The sequence below is a fragment of the Hydra vulgaris genome, chromosome 07, assembly GCF_038396675.1.
Source record: "Hydra vulgaris chromosome 07, alternate assembly HydraT2T_AEP".
Taxonomy (NCBI): Eukaryota; Metazoa; Cnidaria; class Hydrozoa; order Anthoathecata; family Hydridae; genus Hydra; species Hydra vulgaris.
Genome location: NC_088926.1, coordinates 10,890,390 through 10,910,000, shown reverse-complemented (window position 1 = coordinate 10,910,000; position 19,611 = coordinate 10,890,390). Strand labels below are relative to the sequence as shown.

Here is a 19,611-nt window from a genome sequence, read left to right as displayed (position 1 = left end):
TTAGAGATTAAAACTTTTGATAACTCAAATTGTTTTTACTTATCGGCCAAAGTTTGTGTAATAGAATGTCCCAATTACTTGAACATTTGCTAACTCAAACTATTTTCTAGGTCCCTTGGAGGTTCGAGATATCGGGAGTTATATATGTATATATATATATATATATATATATATATATATATATATATATATATATATATATATATATATATATATATATATATATATATATATATATATATATATATATATATATATATATATTGAAGTATTATTAAGACTTTTTTCAAACTCTAAAAATGAAATATATAGTAATTGGCATTTTTAATATAACAATAATAAAATATCATCAAAGAATAATGCCAGATGGAAAATACTGTCTAGTTCTTATTCAGCTTTTTTTCAATCAAATCTAACTCATCAATTTCCTTCCGCTTTGCTTTACACAACTTTTTTTGTTCATTTGACTCTTTTAAAAGCGTAAAGTCACTTTTCTTTTCTGCGTCAATGGCAAGTTTGTCCGACTCGTTAGATAACAACTCAATTTGACTTTGAAGAAGTCGTCGTTTTGCCCGAACAGCTTTTAACTCATCATCAACAATCTTTTGCTTTAAAGCCACATTGTCACTTTCTTTTTTTAATTTTTGCTTTCTCAAGTCTTCATGGTATGGATGCTTGCTTTTCTAGCATGTTGCTGCATTTCTTTGGTAATTTTGATGCTTTCAGGAGTTTCTCCTGAAGATGAAAGGTGGTCTTCAATGATACGTAAAGCAACAAGGGATTTCTCCTTCAAGTTTTGAACTAAAAGTTGCTTATTTATACTAAAACCACGTTCTATTGATGACTGACCATGCGAGAGCACAAAGATCAATTTAAAAACCTTCCAAACTTCTTCATAAGCTGTATTTTTCCCACTGAAGTCTGAATAAAATTGGTCAAGTCGATCATTTTTAAGGTCAAAATTTTGAAATGCGCTTTTGTTGATGTCAACAATTTCAAATAGTTTTTTGTATTGTTCTTTTGCAAGCTCTGCAGACTTTGTTGACAGACGATTGCAATTTACTAGTTTTTGTAAAAGAACAGAAAAACTTTTGACACAGTTACTTCGTTTGCTATCATTGGCCATTTGGATTAGATTTACAGATATAGCAGAGCGTACAATGGAAAACTTTAATGGGGACTTGTCAAAAAGATGTGCCAACAAAACTGCTAAAAACTCCCCAGCTTCACTTTTAAATGCGACTACTCTGTAATCGGTAGAGGCTAGATTGGCTTGGTCAAGTTTTAAACGAGAAGCAAATCCAATATCAATGTCTGCTGGAGGTTTTCGAACATTTCTATTGTTTACATCAAGTTGAAGTCCATCACATTTCTTTAAAACATCTTGGAGAATAAATCGGCTCAATAAGTCTTTGATAATATCACCAAGAATAGCACTCATAAATGGTACCATGGGTTTATCTGTTTGAAAACCTTTTAGAAAGGCATTTAGTTTCTCAGATACCATTTCAAAGAATTTCAACTTTGCTGGTAAAATTGGATCATGTATCATAGCTTTTAGTCTCTGCCAACTTTTATTATTGACATCAGGTAGCTTGCTTTTTTTTAGACTACTAATGTATGTTACATCAATTTTTTGTAACCATCAAGAAGTGATTCAGCTTTTCGTGCACAGTTTTCATTTTCGCACCACCTGTGTCCACAAAATTGAAGTGGATATTCCAGTGTTTCAGCAATATTTTCATAAGTTTCTCGCCGTGTGGGCGAATCGTGTAAGAATTGCCACATCGATTTTAAAGCATCATTTATTTTCCAGCCACTTGCTTTTGCACCAGCTTTCAAGCTTCCGTGAATGGTGTGAAGACCACATGTTCCTATATCAATAAGCGGATTTAGTTCTTCCTCTTGCCTTTGTTCACTGAAATTTTTGAGAAATAACAAGTTGACATTGGGACCATCGGAAGACATTTGTAAAATCTTTGCTTTGTCAATTTCGGATACACCACTGAGAAATGTATTTAAAACATCCTCAGCAGTGGAGCGTCCCATAAACTCTGAATTAAGATATCGAGTATTAACGATGTCGGATTTTTTATTCCAAAACCTGACTAAAAGATCCATTTGTCCTTTTTGAAATATTTGATAAAGTGATTCGTCAAACGAAAAAGTGTAATATGGAGCAGTTTAAAGTGTCAATAATAGCTCACTTCGAAAATATGGAGCAAGTCCATATGTAGCCACATACCCGGCCTTTGTTCGACCACATTGAAATGTCTTTGCAATATTGCTATCAGGGAACATTTTTCTGAACAATTCTCCAGAATTTGATGAGGTATTCATTGAATGCCTTGACTAGACATTATTTAAAACCCAGCGTATCTCAGCTTCAAGTGTCATTGATTCTATAAACAATTGATCAATTGTTTTTGATTTGCTTGATTGTGATATAGCTTCAGAACAAGTTTCTAGAATAGAAGGTGGGGAAGTTAAAGGTGATAAATACGATTTGATGGTTTGCTCTAAAGGTTTTCTTTGTATATGCTTTTTGCTTCTCATATGCGATGTTAATGCAGCCTCTCCCATGTTAGAAACATTGATTTTACTAAAGCAATAGATACACTTAGCCATTGTTTCATTTATCTTCCGAACCCAGGGTTTAAATTGATCATCATACAACCATTTTTCTTGAAATACACACTCATTCTTAGGCATTTTTTTAATCTATTACACTAAAATAAAAAACATTTTGAAAAAATCTAAACATAATTTTAAAAACTGACTGCAATTTAAACTACGCTATAAACATTTAACTAATTTAAAAATATGAAAAATTCTCAATCAATCATATAGTTCTTATCATGTCAAGCATTTTTACAGATATATTAAGTAGAATTTAATAAATCCTTGAATTTAAAAAATTTCAAGACTTTTCCAGGATTTAAGAGAAAAAATGAAAAATTCCAGGACTTTCCAGGACACTAGTCAAATTCCAGGACTTTCCAGGACGGTGGGAACCCTGCTCTATCTATAAAATTAAAAAACGTGTTACAAAATGAATTTATTTTTAGTTAAATGCTATTAATGAATACATTCATAATAAATATTAAAAATATTATTTTGTCTTTTGCGATTTTCACGCCGTCTTTTGTCGATTGAATTAAGTAAATCGCTTCGGCTTGCATAATACCTAAGTCTTTAGTGTTTTCTAACCTTCTTCAAACATTTTCTAAAAAAAATATATATATATATATATAAATACAATATATATATATATATATATATATATATATATATATATATATATATATATATATATATATATATATATATATATATATATATATATATATATATATATATATATATATATATATTTATATATCAGGGGCGGATCCAGGATTTTTATTGACTGTAGCAAAATGCCATAAATATTTTTTGGTCTATAAAAAAAAAAAAGGTCCTCATTTTTCACATTTGCCGACAGTACGAAAAGTCCAAGTTTGCCGACTGTACTATATGATCTACATATGCCGATTTGTTGGTTTAAAAGAGCTAAATTTGCAGACATAATGAAATAAAATTCATTTATAGAGGGTAGGGGGAGAGTATCACATACCATTTGCGTCAGCCTTGGATGTACAGTGGCTTGTAGTGATACATGAGGTCCCCTACCACTGCTTTCTTCTTTCGTCCGTTTAGAGCGGAAGAACGTTACCTGATTTACGCGACGTTAAAACTATCTAGTTAAACTGAATAATTTTTAAAGAAGTGATAGTTTACTTGTTTTTTACGACTTTTAATCATGACTAAAACCCTAAACGAACCCTTATCCTCAGACGATGTATATCAATTTAGTTCTTAGTATTCCTATTGCCAGTCAATGTATTTATGCCAAATAATACACAAAACATTATCATATAAATGTATCTATATATTTAACTTAACAAAATATTTGTGGTTGTTAAAATGTTTTGGTCTGCAAAAAAATTGGAGGTTGATATTTGAAAATGAAAACGACAAATTTAATCAAAATTTGTTTAAAATTCAATTTTTTTATTTAATCAAAATTTGTTTTAAAACACGTACTTTATTTAATGGCTTACCTCATAAAATATCTGAAAATTAAAATAGACACTTCAACGATTTATATAAATTTATAAAAACAATTTATAAATATTTTCATATTTATAATAATACACTTCATTAAATAAACTTAAATTAAATCAATTAAAAAATAGTAAATAAACGTTTCAATAAAAATGTATTGCTTTAAATAAATAGGGAATGCTTTTAAAATACCAAAATAGCAAACTACAGGCATATCACAATTAACAACGATACAATCAATAAATGTTAACCTAACAAGACAAACTTAATATGGTCGTTCTTTGTTTAAAACAATATAGTTCTTTGTTTGATTTGGGTGTAGAAAGTTTTCAGTGTTTTATAAATGAATATAGGAAAGTATATTGTGACAATAACAATTTCAATTAAGTAGTGCATTAAAGCATAAAAGTATTGAATATGGAAGTCAAACAAACTTTATCTTTAATCAAATTGAAGAAAAGTCATTGAACAGTATTGTCAAAAGGACATTTTAATCCACCTATTTCAAATGATTTTAGATATTGACCAAAGTTTAAAAAAAATAAAACATTATACTGGCAAAATTTCATATTCGTTAAGCAAATCATAATTTCAAAATACATGTTAATGTAAACAAGAGACTTCTTTGGTTTCGAAGAACACTTAAAAAATATGTCTAATGATACTTTTCTTAAATTTCTAAATTCTGTTTCAAGTAGTTCTGTAACAAATTTTCCTAACGTAGCATATTTGTAACAAAAGTGTTTCTCTTAATAGCGTTTAATTCAGCTAGATTATTTCTTCACGTGAAAAATGTCTTGTGACATGTGTTGATATTTTATGCCTATTTTCTGATTTTTTTCGTGCATAACGCTGTATTGTCAAAATCCGAAACAAACATTAATTGTTTGTCATTTACATCTCAGAAAAAACTTTTTGATCATTATTGAACCTAAAATATATGCCCACACTTTTTAGATTAAAAGTTTTTCATTATGTGAAAGCAAGTTTAATAAAATCACCAGTCTTGTTAACGCTTGAGATGGTAGAAGCTTTAGGTTGATTAAGAAGAACATTGTAAGTATTATCAGAAAAAAAAGGTTTTGGTTTTTGAGCCCATTATTTTGTATGTTTTTGATAACGTGGACAAAAGTCAAACAACAAAAGAGTTCTATCTGTAGTTAACCAAGGTTTTTCATTAAATCTTAAAGTCACGAATTTGATCACATAAAAATTAGGAATTTATATGTTTACAGGTGTTCACAACATTTTCAAAAAAAATTTAGGACCATCAAACATATAACTTGTATTACAAACTATCATAACATCTAAAATACTTTTCGAAAGAGAATTTATATCAATGGTTTTCCCAAAACAGCAACTTCCTGATACAGTAACATTTTTGTAACATACAAAGGGAACAATAGTTCCTAGTAGAAACTAAAAAAAAAGTAGTAGAAAGTTCCTTTGATACCGTTTTACTAGACAATTTCTATGGGAATCGTCGAATAAAACTGTATCATAATTTTTAATTAGAGCTGAGCCTTTAACTTTGGAAGATTTATGATATTCGTGCAGATTCTTTAAATACTAGTCTTTCCATTTTGATCGGAAATGCGTCAATAACATGGAAAGATGTTTATTACATTGATTTATATCTATATTATAATCATTTTCGAAATAGAATTTATATCACTGGTTTTCCAAAAACAGCAACTTCCTGATACAATAACATTTTTGTAACATACACCTTGTCACAGAGAATAATAGTAGTAATTTCCTAGTAAAAATTTCCAAATTAAAAAAAGTAAGTAGAAGTAGGAAGGTTCCTTGCAATTTTAGAATAAACTAAAAATCTATCTGAGATGAAAACTGTGCATTTTAGTTTAACCTTTTTGAAGTTTTGATGTCAATCAGATCATATAATAAAGTGTTGCTAGACGTTTTAAAACTCGCATTAGGTAAACGTTCTATCCAACGTGTTTTCTTCTCTTTGTCTCTGGGAAATTTATAAACTTTTTAAAACGTTTTTAAATCGTTTGACTTCTTCAATGATAAATAACTCGTAGGACAGCAATAAACACATTTCGCCATTTTTCATAAACATAAACAAATTTCACCATTTTTATAATAGGCTAAATAAATAAACCAACAGACAGTGCAATTTAATTTAGTCTTTATAATTATAAAACCTCTTCATTTAATGTTTGCTACCCACTTTATTAATAAAAGTTTTATTAACGGAGAGTGGATATTTTACGGAATTTCTGTCTTTGCTACACAATTTTTTTTTTGCTACAGGTGCTCGCTTGATGACTTTTAGTCACTACATAAGACCTCCTTGTTAATAAAAAGATTGCACGTAAATAGGCTTAATATATAAAAAATTATCGGGGGTATGTGTAGAGTTGTTTCAAAATATGGCAAATTGACTTTTGCTACAGTTGCTACAGTCAATTTGCCATTTTAACTAACTCCCAGTTCAATTTAAGTTGATACGCTGCGAAATGTTTGATATTCTTTTAAAAATTTATCGGCATGTGAGACAAAACCTGATAAAAACATGGGTTTTTCAATGAAGCATTTTATTTTTCCGAATGAAATATTTCCGTAACATAGTCAACTTGGCTCAGCTACAGTTTTGAATAAATTTTTGAAGCGCCACATTTTGATTACTTGTAACCTGCATATCTTATTTAAATTATTTTTTTCTTTTGCATGAAAAAAAAAAAAATGTATACAATAAAAAAAAAAAAAAGAGAAAAAAAACTGACTGTAGCATTTGCTACACTTGCTACAGCCTGGATCCGCTCCTGTGTATATATATATATATATATATATATATATATATATATATATATATATATATATATATATATATATATATATATATATATATATATATATATATATATATATAAGAGAGAGAGAGAGAGAGAGAGAGAGAGAGAGAGAGAGAGAGAGAGAGAAAGAGAAAGAGCAATTTTAATAAGGAACCTTATTATTCGAGCAATTTTAATTATTAGCCAGGTTGAAGTCATTAATGACTCAAATATTTCACAAATAATTATTTCCTAATTTATTACTTAAAATGACTAACGTATTATGGGTAATTGAACACGTATTATGGGTAATGAGCTTGAACCCATGAAGAGAATCCTGAAAAAAAGTGATCAATTAGGATTTGATGTTAAACAAAAAAAACCAAAAACAAAAATGTAAAAACCTACTTTACAATGATGAAATTGGGTGCAATAGACACTGGGTGCAAAAGTATCTTTATTTTTTCGTCACACATAATATAATATTCTGAAACTAATAAACAAACGCCTAGATTTCGATTAGTAAATTTATTCTTTGATCATTGTCTTCATCTCCTATCTTATTTTCATATCATAATCTATTATGGTATTATTATATAACATATCACAACACTATTATTAAATTTGTGATGTTCAAATATCATACGAACATTCTCTAACATGTTCATATGATATTTGAGTATAGTTCTTGAGTATATTATCTGCAAACAATTAACTGATGCAAGTTCAAATGTTGTCAAAAACCAAGCATGCATGCATGGGACACTGCAGTGTCCCACAAAGAAATGCAGGTTTGAAAGTCAAAGAATTCCCAATTTTCTTTATTAAAAAAGAAAAAAATAAGGGGGAGAACGCCTCGAAATTGTCTTACAGCATGCCATAAAAAAGCAAGGTTAGCTTGGGTAAAATATAATAAAAACACACACTGGACAAAAATATTATGGTCAGATGAATCACGATTTTGTTTGCATTCAGATCGTCCACAGATGTGCATTAGACGTAAGAACAAACAATTAAATCCAGATTGCATTCACCAAACGGTAAAGGGTAATCTTGGAATTATGGTTTGGGGTTGTTTTTCTGCCAAAGGTGTGGGCAGATTGCATAGAGTCGAAGATGGATTACGAATAAATTTCAAAGAATACATTAGTATTCTACAAAAATCTTTGCTGCCCACACTGGAAGAATAAGAAGAGGATGAAATTAAATTTCAACATGACAATGCTCCTTGCCATACGTCTAAACAAGTTAAAAAATGGCTCAAGGATAACAATATCTTCCTTTTTGAAAATTGGCCTGCCTAAAGTCCAGACCTTAATCCCATTGAAAATTTGTGGGACTATATGGATAAAGAGGTCCATAAAAATTATATTTCATCTTTGGATGATCTTTGGGCAGCCATAAAACAAGTTTGGATTACGATACCTGACCGTTTGATAGCAAATTTAATTGAGTCGATGCCGCGTCGATTAAATGAAGTGATGAAAAATGGTGGTGGCCACACAAAATATCAATTTTTTTTTTCAAAATGAGTCGTATATATGTGTATGTATATGTATTTAACATAAGCGATATGTTATATTTTATGTATTATATTTTTAATTGATTAATAATACATAATTTACTGAAAAATTGTACTGTTCACTTTTTTTTTGCTCGCCAGTGTATATATATATATATCTGTATATATATATATATATATATATATATATATATATATATATATATATATATATATATATATATATATATATATATATATATATATATATATATATATATATATATATATATATATATTTATATATATATATATATATATATATATATTTATATATATATATGTAGATATAGTTATATATATATATATATAGTTATATATATGCATATATAATATATATAGTTATATATATATATATATATGTATATATATATATATATATATATATATATAAATATATTAATATATATATATTATATATGAATATATATAACTATATATATATATATGAATATATATATTATATATGTATATATATTAATATATATATATATATATATGAGTCGTATAGATGTGTATGTATATGTATTTAACATAAGCTATATGTTATATTTTATGTATTATATTTTTAATTGATTAATAATACATAATTTACTGAAAAATTGTACTGTTCACTTTTTTTTTGCTCGCCAGTGTATATATATATATATCTGTATATATATATATATATATATATATATATATATATATATATATATATATATATATATATATATATATATATATATATATATATATATATATATTTATATATATATATATATATATTTATATATATATATATATATATATATATATATATATATATTTATATATATATATATATATATATATATATATATATATATATTTATATATATATATGTAGATATAGTTATATATATATATATATATAGTTATATATATGCATATATAATATATATAGTTATATATATATATATATATGTATATATATATATATATATATATATATATAAATATATGCATATATATATATTATATATGCATATATATAACTATATATATAGATATGCATATATATATTATATATGTATATATATTACTATATATATATATATATATATGAGTCGTATATATGTGTATGTATATGTATTTAACATAAGCGATATGTTATATTTTATGTATTATATTTTTAATTGATTAATAATACATAATTTACTGAAAAATTGTACTGTTCACTTTTTTTTTGCTCGCCAGTGTATATATATATATATCTGTATATATATATATATATATATATATATATATATATATATATATATATATATATATATATATATATATATATATATATATATATATATATATTTATATATATATATATATATATATTTATATATATATATATATATATATATATATATATATATATTTATATATATATATATATATATATATATATTTATATATATATATGTAGATATAGTTATATATATATATATATATATAGTTATATATATGTATATATAATATATATAGTTATATATATATATATATATATATATATATATATATATAAATATATGCATATATATATATATTATATATGCATATATATAACTATATATATATATATATGCATATATATATTATATATGTATATATATTACTATATATATATATATATATATGAGTCGTATATATGTGTATGTATATGTATTTAACATAAGCGATATGTTATATTTTATGTATTATATTTTTAATTGATTAATAATACATAATTTACTGAAAAATTGTACTGTTCACTTTTTTTTTGCTCGCCAGTGTATATATATATATATATATATATATATATATATATATATATATATATATATATATATATATATATATATATATATATATGTATATATATATATATATATATATATATATATTTATATATATATATATATATATATATATATATATTTATATATATATATATATATATATATATTTATGTATATATATATGTAGATATAGTTATATATATATATATATAGTTATATATATGCATATATAATATATATAGTTATATATATATATATATATATATATATATATATTTATATATATATATATAAATATATGCATATATATATATTATATATGCATATATATAACTATATATATATATATGCATATATATATTATATATGTATATATATTACTATATATATATATATATATATATATATATATATGAGTCGTATATATGTGTATGTATATGTATTTAACATAAGCGATATGTTATATTTTATATAGTTAATTAGTTCTGTGTGTCTCCATTTAATACTTGTAGATACAAAATAGATACTGTATTGGTTCATCTTATCCTTGTAGATACTAAACTACCCCAAGTTTCACTCTACCCTATGGATTTTCTTCTTTTTGAGTTTACTATTTCTAAGGAATCATTTTTATAGTGTTTTTTTACTAGAATAACTCTCTTGAGACCTTACTCTCGAGTCTTTAATACAAGGTAGGGGGTGGGAATTTTAGTCAAGATCTAATAAACAGGGAAGGAGGGATTTTTTTATGTTATAATATAAGTTTTTTTTTTTATTAAAAATTTCAGTTTAATTATCTAAACTAATACTTTTTACAAAATGTGCATAAAACTATTTAATTCTAGCATGGCAATAGGATTTATAATGTTGATAAAAGTTTAGGGCGGATGTGTATTTCAGGCACCCCCCTTTAGTATATATATGAGTCGTATATATGTGTATGTATATGTATTTAACATAAGCGATATGTTATATTTTATGTATTATATTTTTAATTGATTAATAATACATAATTTACTGAAAAATTGTACTGTTCACTTTTTTTTTGCTCGCCAGTGTATATATATATATATCTGTATATATATATATATATATATATATATATATATATATATATATATATATATATATATATATATATATATATATATATATATATATATTTATATATATATATATATATATATATTTATATATATATATGTAGATATAGTTATATATATATATATAGTTATATATATGCATATATAATATATATAGTTATATATATATATATATATATATATATATATATATATATATATATATATATATATATATATATTTATATATATATATGTAGATATAGTTATATATATATATATAGTTATATATATGCATATATAATATATATAGTTATATATATATATATATATATATATATATATATATATATATATATAAATATATGCATATATATATATATATTATATATGCATATATATAACTATATATATATATATGCATATATATATTATATATGTATATATATTACTATATATATATATATATATATATATATATATATATATATATATATATATATATATATATATATATATATATATATATATATATATATATATATATATATATAGTTATATATATGCATATATAATATATATATGCATATATTTATATATATATATATATATATATATATATATATATATATATATATATATATATATATATATATATATATATATATATATATATATATATATAACTATATATATTATATATGCATATATATAACTATATGCATATAAGCATACTATATGCTACTATATGCTATATGCAATATGCTATATGCATACTATATGCAACTATATGCTATAAGCATATGTATAACTATATCTACATATATAAATATAAATATATATCTAATATATATATATATATATATATATATATATATATATATATATATATATATATATATATATATATATATATATATATATATATATATATATATATATATATATATATATCTTAAGTCTTAAGAAACTTATTGTCTAAAGTTAAGAGTTTTGGAGCCTAAAAAAAGTTACAGAAACCCATCTCCTCCTTATTTTTTTCTTTTTTAATAAAGAAAATTGGGAATTCTTTGATATTCAAACCTGCATTTCCATTATATTATCCTAATATGTCTATTTGCACAAATTTTAATCTTATTTCCATAAAGAAATAAAACATTATTCGTGGTACTTACATACTTGCTTGCCATTCTCTAAAATAATATAAAATATATTTACACAGTATAAATGAAGCCTCGTCGCAATGCAATGTCGATTTTAAAGTTTAAGGTTTTTTTAGTTTCCAGCGTTCAAATAAATTCCCATGTAAATCCCACAAGAAACCCATGTGGGATTTCCCATGTGAGTAAATACCATATGGTTCCCACATGGGTTTTAAGTGACAAATTTCCATACGGATACCACATGGGAAAATCCGTCCCACGTAAATCCCATCAATCCCACACGGAACCCACGTGGAACCCATGTGGGACGCGGTTTTATTTTTGACTGGGAAATGGCAACATAAGCGGTTGCATCCGGTGACTGCAGTGTGGAGGGAAACTGAGAAGAACAATTCCATTATTCTTACAAAAATCCAAAGATTGAAGGAAAATATGGCTATCATGATTATCCAATATTAACAAAATAGGTTTTTCAGTCGCACACTAACAATGTTCAGCAAAATGCGTTCGAAATTTTATAAAATTTTCAGATGTCATCCAGCCGCTAGGAATAGTAACTAGCATGTTCCTAAAGGAGCGCCATTAATCACAATGTCTTTGTTGTGGACTCTAGGAAAAATCATGAGGAGGGGGGGGGGGGACTGTATTACCAATGGCTTTGATAGTGCAACACACTGTTTTAAGCTGGCCTCATTTCGCTGAAGTAACTCTGCAAACTTGGGGATTAGCTTTTGCTGCTTTAACCCTGATATTAGTGGTTTTTTGTACAGTAGTACAACCCGTTTCGTCACAATTATAGATCTCTTATAGTGCAAAGTATTGCTTATAGACCATATCCATTTTTTTTTTAAAATTCTGAGACATTGTGTTTGTTGAAGCTTGATGTTTTATATTGTTTTGTATAACAAAATCATATGCTAATTTTTTGGCTTCTTTTCTCGATAATTCATAACGATAGTTGCTTGATTTAATTAGATAGTCATGTGTTAGTGTTTCTTATTCATCAGAGAAAAAGTTGCGGACATTGTAATTTGCCTCAAACTTTATATTATCCGTTCCAACATCTTTTGCGTTTGATACATAAGAATGCAATGTAAGGGAGACCGGGGCTAGTTGACTCGGTTTTTACTCTATAAGCTCTGTAGCCCTAACGGCACATTTTTTTGAAAATATTAAAGTGTAGTCCCAAAGAGTATGAATTTAAATAACTTTTAAAAATTACATTCATTTACAAAAAAAAATTCTTGGGGCCTTCCCGGGCCCTCGAAAAAAATTGCGCCAACTTACCCCACCACGGGGTAAGTTGCTTATACTCAAGGGGTAAGTTGACTCACAATAATAAAAATTAAAGTTTAAGGTCCTATTTATATGTATTCCAATAATATTTTAACCCCCTACTCCTTTTTTTTAAAAAGAAATCATAGCTGAAATATACTTTTATCAATATCATCAAACTTTTGGGTCAAGTCATTAGCAAAAGAGTAATTATAAATAAGTCATAACATAAGCAAAAGAGTAATAATAATTAAAAAGTATAGTATAATTAAAAAGTGAAAACAAAACAGTGCTCCCAATTTATGGTTATACAATAAGAATTAAAACGTATATTGTTTTATAATATGAATATTTTCAACTAATTAAGTTTCAAATCGGCTAGCAGCAATTACTGCAAATGAAAAACAAAGAGTTTCCGATTATGCATGACTCGTGAGCCCAAAGGTGACATTGAGTGCATTGAACCCAGACTTCTTCTGGTTTACTTTTAGAAAACATTCCAATACAAATCAAACAAAAACACTCCTTTTCTACAGAGCTATTTGGACAATTCAAACTTTTTCCTATTAAGTGTATACTTCCTTTACTAGTTGATCTTTTACTCAACATATCATTATCTTTATTTAACTTTTTTGTTTGTTTTCTCTCTTCAATTGCTAACTTTTTCTTTTTAGCTGAATCTTTTTCTATTTTTAAAACATTCATATTTGGTGAATCTGTTAGGATTGATGTGGTTCTATTTCTTTTATTAACCCTAACTCTTTTTCTTGGTTCTGCTTTTTTGAATGGTCTTAAATCTTCAGGCGATAGAACTACAGTTGACTCTGTAGATGCATTGTACATCATTATTGCTTGAATATCATTATGTGGTTCTGTATCTTTTGAGCAACCAGCTTCTAACATGTCATTCTCTGATATTGTAAAGTCAACATCAGTTACATTACTTATATTTAGCGTTGTACTTTCCATAGCACAGTCTTGTTTCGGAGATGGTCTATCTGTGGTATAGGCTGGCATAAAATCGTGTTCACTAAAAATGTTAACATTCAGTGGGAAAATTCCTGTTTTTGCAAAACCAGCCTTGATATTATTAGGGGTACATGCTAATGGAAATGAGTTACCCACAATACCTGGTATACTGTAAATAGACATTGTGGAACCAGGGTGCATTGTCATCCATGCATCGCAAGCTGTATTAGTGTATTTTTTAAAAGGTCCGAATACACTTCGATCTAGAGGTTGAAGTTTGTGGCTGCAATGAGGAGGAAATGAACAAACTGATACCCCATTTTCTTTAAAGTAATCTAAAGCCTCTACTGAAAGATGAGAGTCATGATTGTCTAATAGCAACAAAACGGGTCGTTCTTTCGTACTTCTAGCATATTTGACAAAATGATGGGAAAACTGCAAAAATTGAACTTCGGTCATCCAACCAGATGGGTTTGCAGCGCCTGCACTTCCATTAGGAGCACCATTTAAAAAATAGCTTTTTAATTTCACAAGAGGAAATATGAAAAATGGAGGAATTGAATTTCCACTTGCAGAAACAACAACTGCCACAGTTACTAAATTGCCTCTCTCAGCAGAAGTAACACGTCCAATTTGTTTAAAACCTTTTCTTGCTACAATATTATCTGGAGTTTGAACTGTGGTAATACCAGTTTCATCCATATTCCAAATATCTCCACTTTCTAACTTTAAACGATTAAGAACAATTTGTAAATTGTTGTAAAACTTTTGAACATTTGTTGGATTAAAACTGGAAACACGTGCTTGACTTGTTGCCTCAGGTTTTCTTATTGACAGTTTTTTGTGCCTTTTGAGGTAAGCACTGAACCAGTCCTCTCCAGCTGCTTCATTTTCGCTCCAATTATGAGGCATTTTTATGCTATTCGCTTTTCCATACTGATAAGCTAGTTTCCTCACTTCCTTAGGAGAAAGTCCATAATAAATATCAGAGGCTTTGGTCACATATTGTTCTAATAAATCTTCTTGTAAATCAGTAAAGACCTAAATGAACAATACCAATATTAAAATAAATAACACTACATATATGCACACACACAAAACACAAAACACAGTTATAAAATATAACTGCTATGTTCTTTAACACGCACTAACACACAGTTATAAAATATAACTGATATGTTCTTTAAGACCATTGAGCACTCTATTTGTAAATAAAAACACTAACATAATTTTTATATATAATATATATATATTATATATATATATATATATATATATATATATATATATATATATATATATATATATATATATATATATATGTATATATATATATATATATATATATATATATATATATATATATATATTATATATATATATATATATATATGTATATATATATATATAATATATATATATATATATATATATATATATATATATATATATATATATATATATATATATATATAATATATATATATATATATATATAGACTGACCTGTCTAGATTTTATGTAACCTGATATTTGCTGACCATGATGTTGTTGCTTTTTACAGTATCGGGACAAACTTTTTTCAGGGATATTAAAGCCTTTGGCTGTTTTTCGTATAGATTTTCCTTCTAATAAAACAGCATCAACAGCATTTTTTATAACGTTTTGAGGAGTTATAGCCCTCTCTGTTTTTCGTTTATAGTTTCGCATATGATCTATGTGATCTATTTATCTAATCGATTTTAATATAATATTTCAAGAAATTAAAAATGGAAAACTCTCGAAACTTACGTCCGATCGCGATCGGATCAAGTTGAAATAATAGGCCAACTTGCCCCGCCAATATTTTGCCAACTTACCCCGACAGTTATTTGGTCACAAACTCCCCTACCGATCCCTGAAAAAGGTAAATAATAAAAAATGGATGGTTGGACATATTTCACTGAACCATGCAAGATATAGCTTTAATCAAGTTTACGTGAACTTGATGCAATTGCTTTTAAAAATTGAAAAAATAAAGAAGTTGCAAAAGTTACAAAAATGTGGAAAAAACACATAAATCACAATATCTTTTATGCGCATGCGCAAAACCTTACAATACTACATTGAAAGACGAAATGGTCAACTAGGAAGATTTCCTGAAATTATTGGCACTTTCTGATGAAAGGCTTTGCAGATAAACACAATTCGTCAACTTACCCCTGCTGCCAACTAGCCCCGGTCTCCCCTACCATAATGTATTTTGTACAGCATAGATGCACCTCTGATTGTCTGTGTATCATCTAACACAGCTGCGACACCCTGTTTCATAAACTCTGATAACTGTTCCTTGTTTTCTAACAACAACCTTTTTCCAACCTATTTCAATTGAAGAAAATTAGCTTATGTTAATCTGAAATATAAAAAAATGCCAATTTGTATATTCTTTAAAAAAAAACAGAAGCAAATTTTCTACAGGAAAATTTTCTTTCAAAAGATAAGGTTCAAACAAGTTGGAGAGATTGTCTAAAACTTTGATATTTATACTGTTCCAAAATTACTTTATGTAATAGATTGTAATTTTTGTAGTGATAACTTCATGAAAATTTGAACAGTTGTTAACAACTTATCCAGTCAACTTTTAAGAGAGCAATCGACTTTGATTACAGCTTTTAAAGGTTACAAAACAAACCTCAAAATTTTCCTTTTTCAACGCAAAGGCGCCATTTTGACTTGTCGCTTGAATAATTATACAACTAAGACTGTACTGCAATTTTAAACGATTTTCAGTTTCGTTCTCCCTCCAGCAAGTCTTTACATCCTTGGGATAATAAACTTCAATTATGCCGAAAACTATTGGTTACAAAATTATTACCCAAAGCGCAATATAAAAGCAAACTTACATTTATTAATTATCTTTCACTGATGAAACCTTTAGCATCACTGTATGCACCAAATTATCTGATCATCAAAAACCGCTTTACATAGACATACATAAAAAACGTATTCACAAAAGTTTTATATGAAATCATTACATTATAATTTAAGATAAAAAGTATAGGTATATAATAGTCGTTTTTTTTTTTAATATTTATACATTTATTGATAATGCGATGTTTAAAATATATTAATATACTATAAAAAATAAGATATTATATAAAGAGCTAATAGTGAATAAATTTAGAAGCTCTTTTAATTTTGACTCCAACGTTCTAATCACTGCGTCGCGATTGCGGTAGAATTTTTATATGATTGTGGTGCGCTGCGGTTGTTAGAAATTAGAATTTACATCAGTTATACGGTTAGAATTTACATCAGTTAAACAGTTAAAATGCATTTAGTAACATCATATTGATAAATTTATTTCTCTTCTAAAAAAACTCAGAGAAAAGCTAAAAAAAAAAGACCATTTAACAGCCATAACGTAGTTTTCACTCAAAAAAAAATACTAGAAGAGTAAAAGAAAAAAGAAAAAGAAAACAAAAACTTGAAACAAAAAGCAATTGAAGAATGGATTAGATTCAGCGTAGATTCAGCAAGAATTGATGGCATGAAGTATACACTAGTTATGAAGGAACATTTATTTGAAATTATTGTCAGTGCTTTTACCAGCGGACTTTTATGTAATGAATTTTATGACTTTTAAATTTTTATTAGTGCTTTACACACCTTTTAACTGCCTCAAAAGCAATTAAAAGTGCGCTCTGAGGTCGTACTAATGTTTTATATAAAAGTTTTTCTGATGTTTTATTTGAATATTTAAAAGAGTGTTTAATCAATCCATGCTGTTTATTTACTTTATTTGTTGTGTTATTAATGTGAAGTTTCTAGTTTAAGTCATTTGTAATGGTTATACTGAGATTAATTTCTGATTGAGTTTTTAATAGCATAAAATCGTTTAGTTTATAATCCTGTTTTTGATTACTTCTACCAAAATGCATTATTTTGCATTTATTTTTGTTAAACTTAATTTACCATTTATTTGACTACTTACTTAGTTTATCTATATCGTTTTGAAGATTTTTATTGTCTTCTTGATTCTTTATTACAGCAAAGAGTTTTTCAATGTTTTTTAGATTATCAGATAAATCATTTATAAGTATAATAAATGGTAGTGGGCCTAGTACAGATCCTTGAGGAACTCCACTAATAACATTTTTCCATTCAGATACATGCTCTCCTAAAACTACTCGCCGTGCTCTATTGCTGAGAAAACCTTTGCACCAAAATGATAGTTTATCTCGAATTCCGATTGCTTCTAGTTTCATCAAAAGCCGTAGGTGTGCAACTGAATCAAAAGCTTTTTCGAAATCCATAAAAGTAACATCTATATTTTAACCCCTCTGCCAGTGCTATGGTAATCAAGACAGGCGTTTCAAGTAAATTTCTTATACAAATCTTATTGTTTACAAATCCGTGTTGCTGAGAAATAATTGGACTGTTATTTTTTTCAAATAAAGCATTTCGACTTTTATTATTTTGCACACTATTGACGTTAAAGAAATTGGTTGATAGTTTGTTGGGTTGAGTTTATTTCCTTTTTTAAATAGAGGTATTGCGATAGCTTTTAACCAAACTGTGGGAAGATTATCATATTCAAATAATTTTTCAAATATTTTCGATAACGGTTTTGCTATCTCTTCTTAACAAGATTTCGAGTTTGCTGCTAAGTTTCTTTCATGTTTTCTTGCATTTCCTTTAACGTAAAGTTTTATTTCTTTGCACAGAATTTTTTATTCTTTAACTTCTGGTTTCTAAATTTGTTATTTTTACATTTGATCCATATTATTCTCTTCAGTTTACAAATACTTTTAATATTTCTTTTCATCCATAATGGGTCTTTAATATTTTGATAGATTTTTAGTTTTGGTATGAATTCATT

The 19,611-nt window shown here is 26.2% G+C and overlaps 1 protein-coding gene and 1 long non-coding RNA gene across 2 annotated transcripts; both read right to left on the bottom strand.

The window, feature by feature from the left end:
• Positions 1-3,045: 3,045 nt before the first annotated feature.
• On the bottom strand, positions 3,046-12,729 carry LOC136082105 (uncharacterized). The gene is made up of 2 exons (XR_010639393.1): positions 12,520-12,729; positions 3,046-3,226 (listed from the first exon to the last, which is right to left on the bottom strand). It is a non-coding gene; the product is annotated as an uncharacterized LOC136082105 (long non-coding RNA).
• Positions 12,730-14,160: 1,431 nt separating this feature from the next.
• Positions 14,161-19,045, bottom strand: LOC105847105 (uncharacterized). Its single transcript, XM_065801982.1, has 5 exons — positions 18,724-19,045; positions 17,422-17,582; positions 16,982-17,108; positions 16,257-16,474; positions 14,161-15,792 (listed from the first exon to the last, which is right to left on the bottom strand). The coding sequence occupies exons 1-5, from the start codon at positions 19,043-19,045 to the stop codon at positions 14,161-14,163; spliced, it is 2,460 nt and encodes an 819-aa protein (XP_065658054.1).
• Positions 19,046-19,611: the final 566 nt, after the last annotated feature.

Excerpts from the sequence above, each read along its gene's own strand:
- LOC105847105 (XM_065801982.1), bottom strand. The coding sequence starts at position 19,045 with ATGGATTTCGAAAAAGCTTTTGATTCAGTTGCACACCTACGGCTTTTG. Across the intron at positions 17,583-18,723 it reads AAACGATATAGATAAACTAA|TTTTCGGCATAATTGAAGTT; the intron begins GTAAGTAGTCAA and ends TGTAACCAATAG. Across the intron at positions 16,475-16,981 it reads GCTGTACAAAATACATTATG|ATCACATAGATCATATGCGA; the intron begins GTAGGGGAGACC and ends TTAGATAAATAG.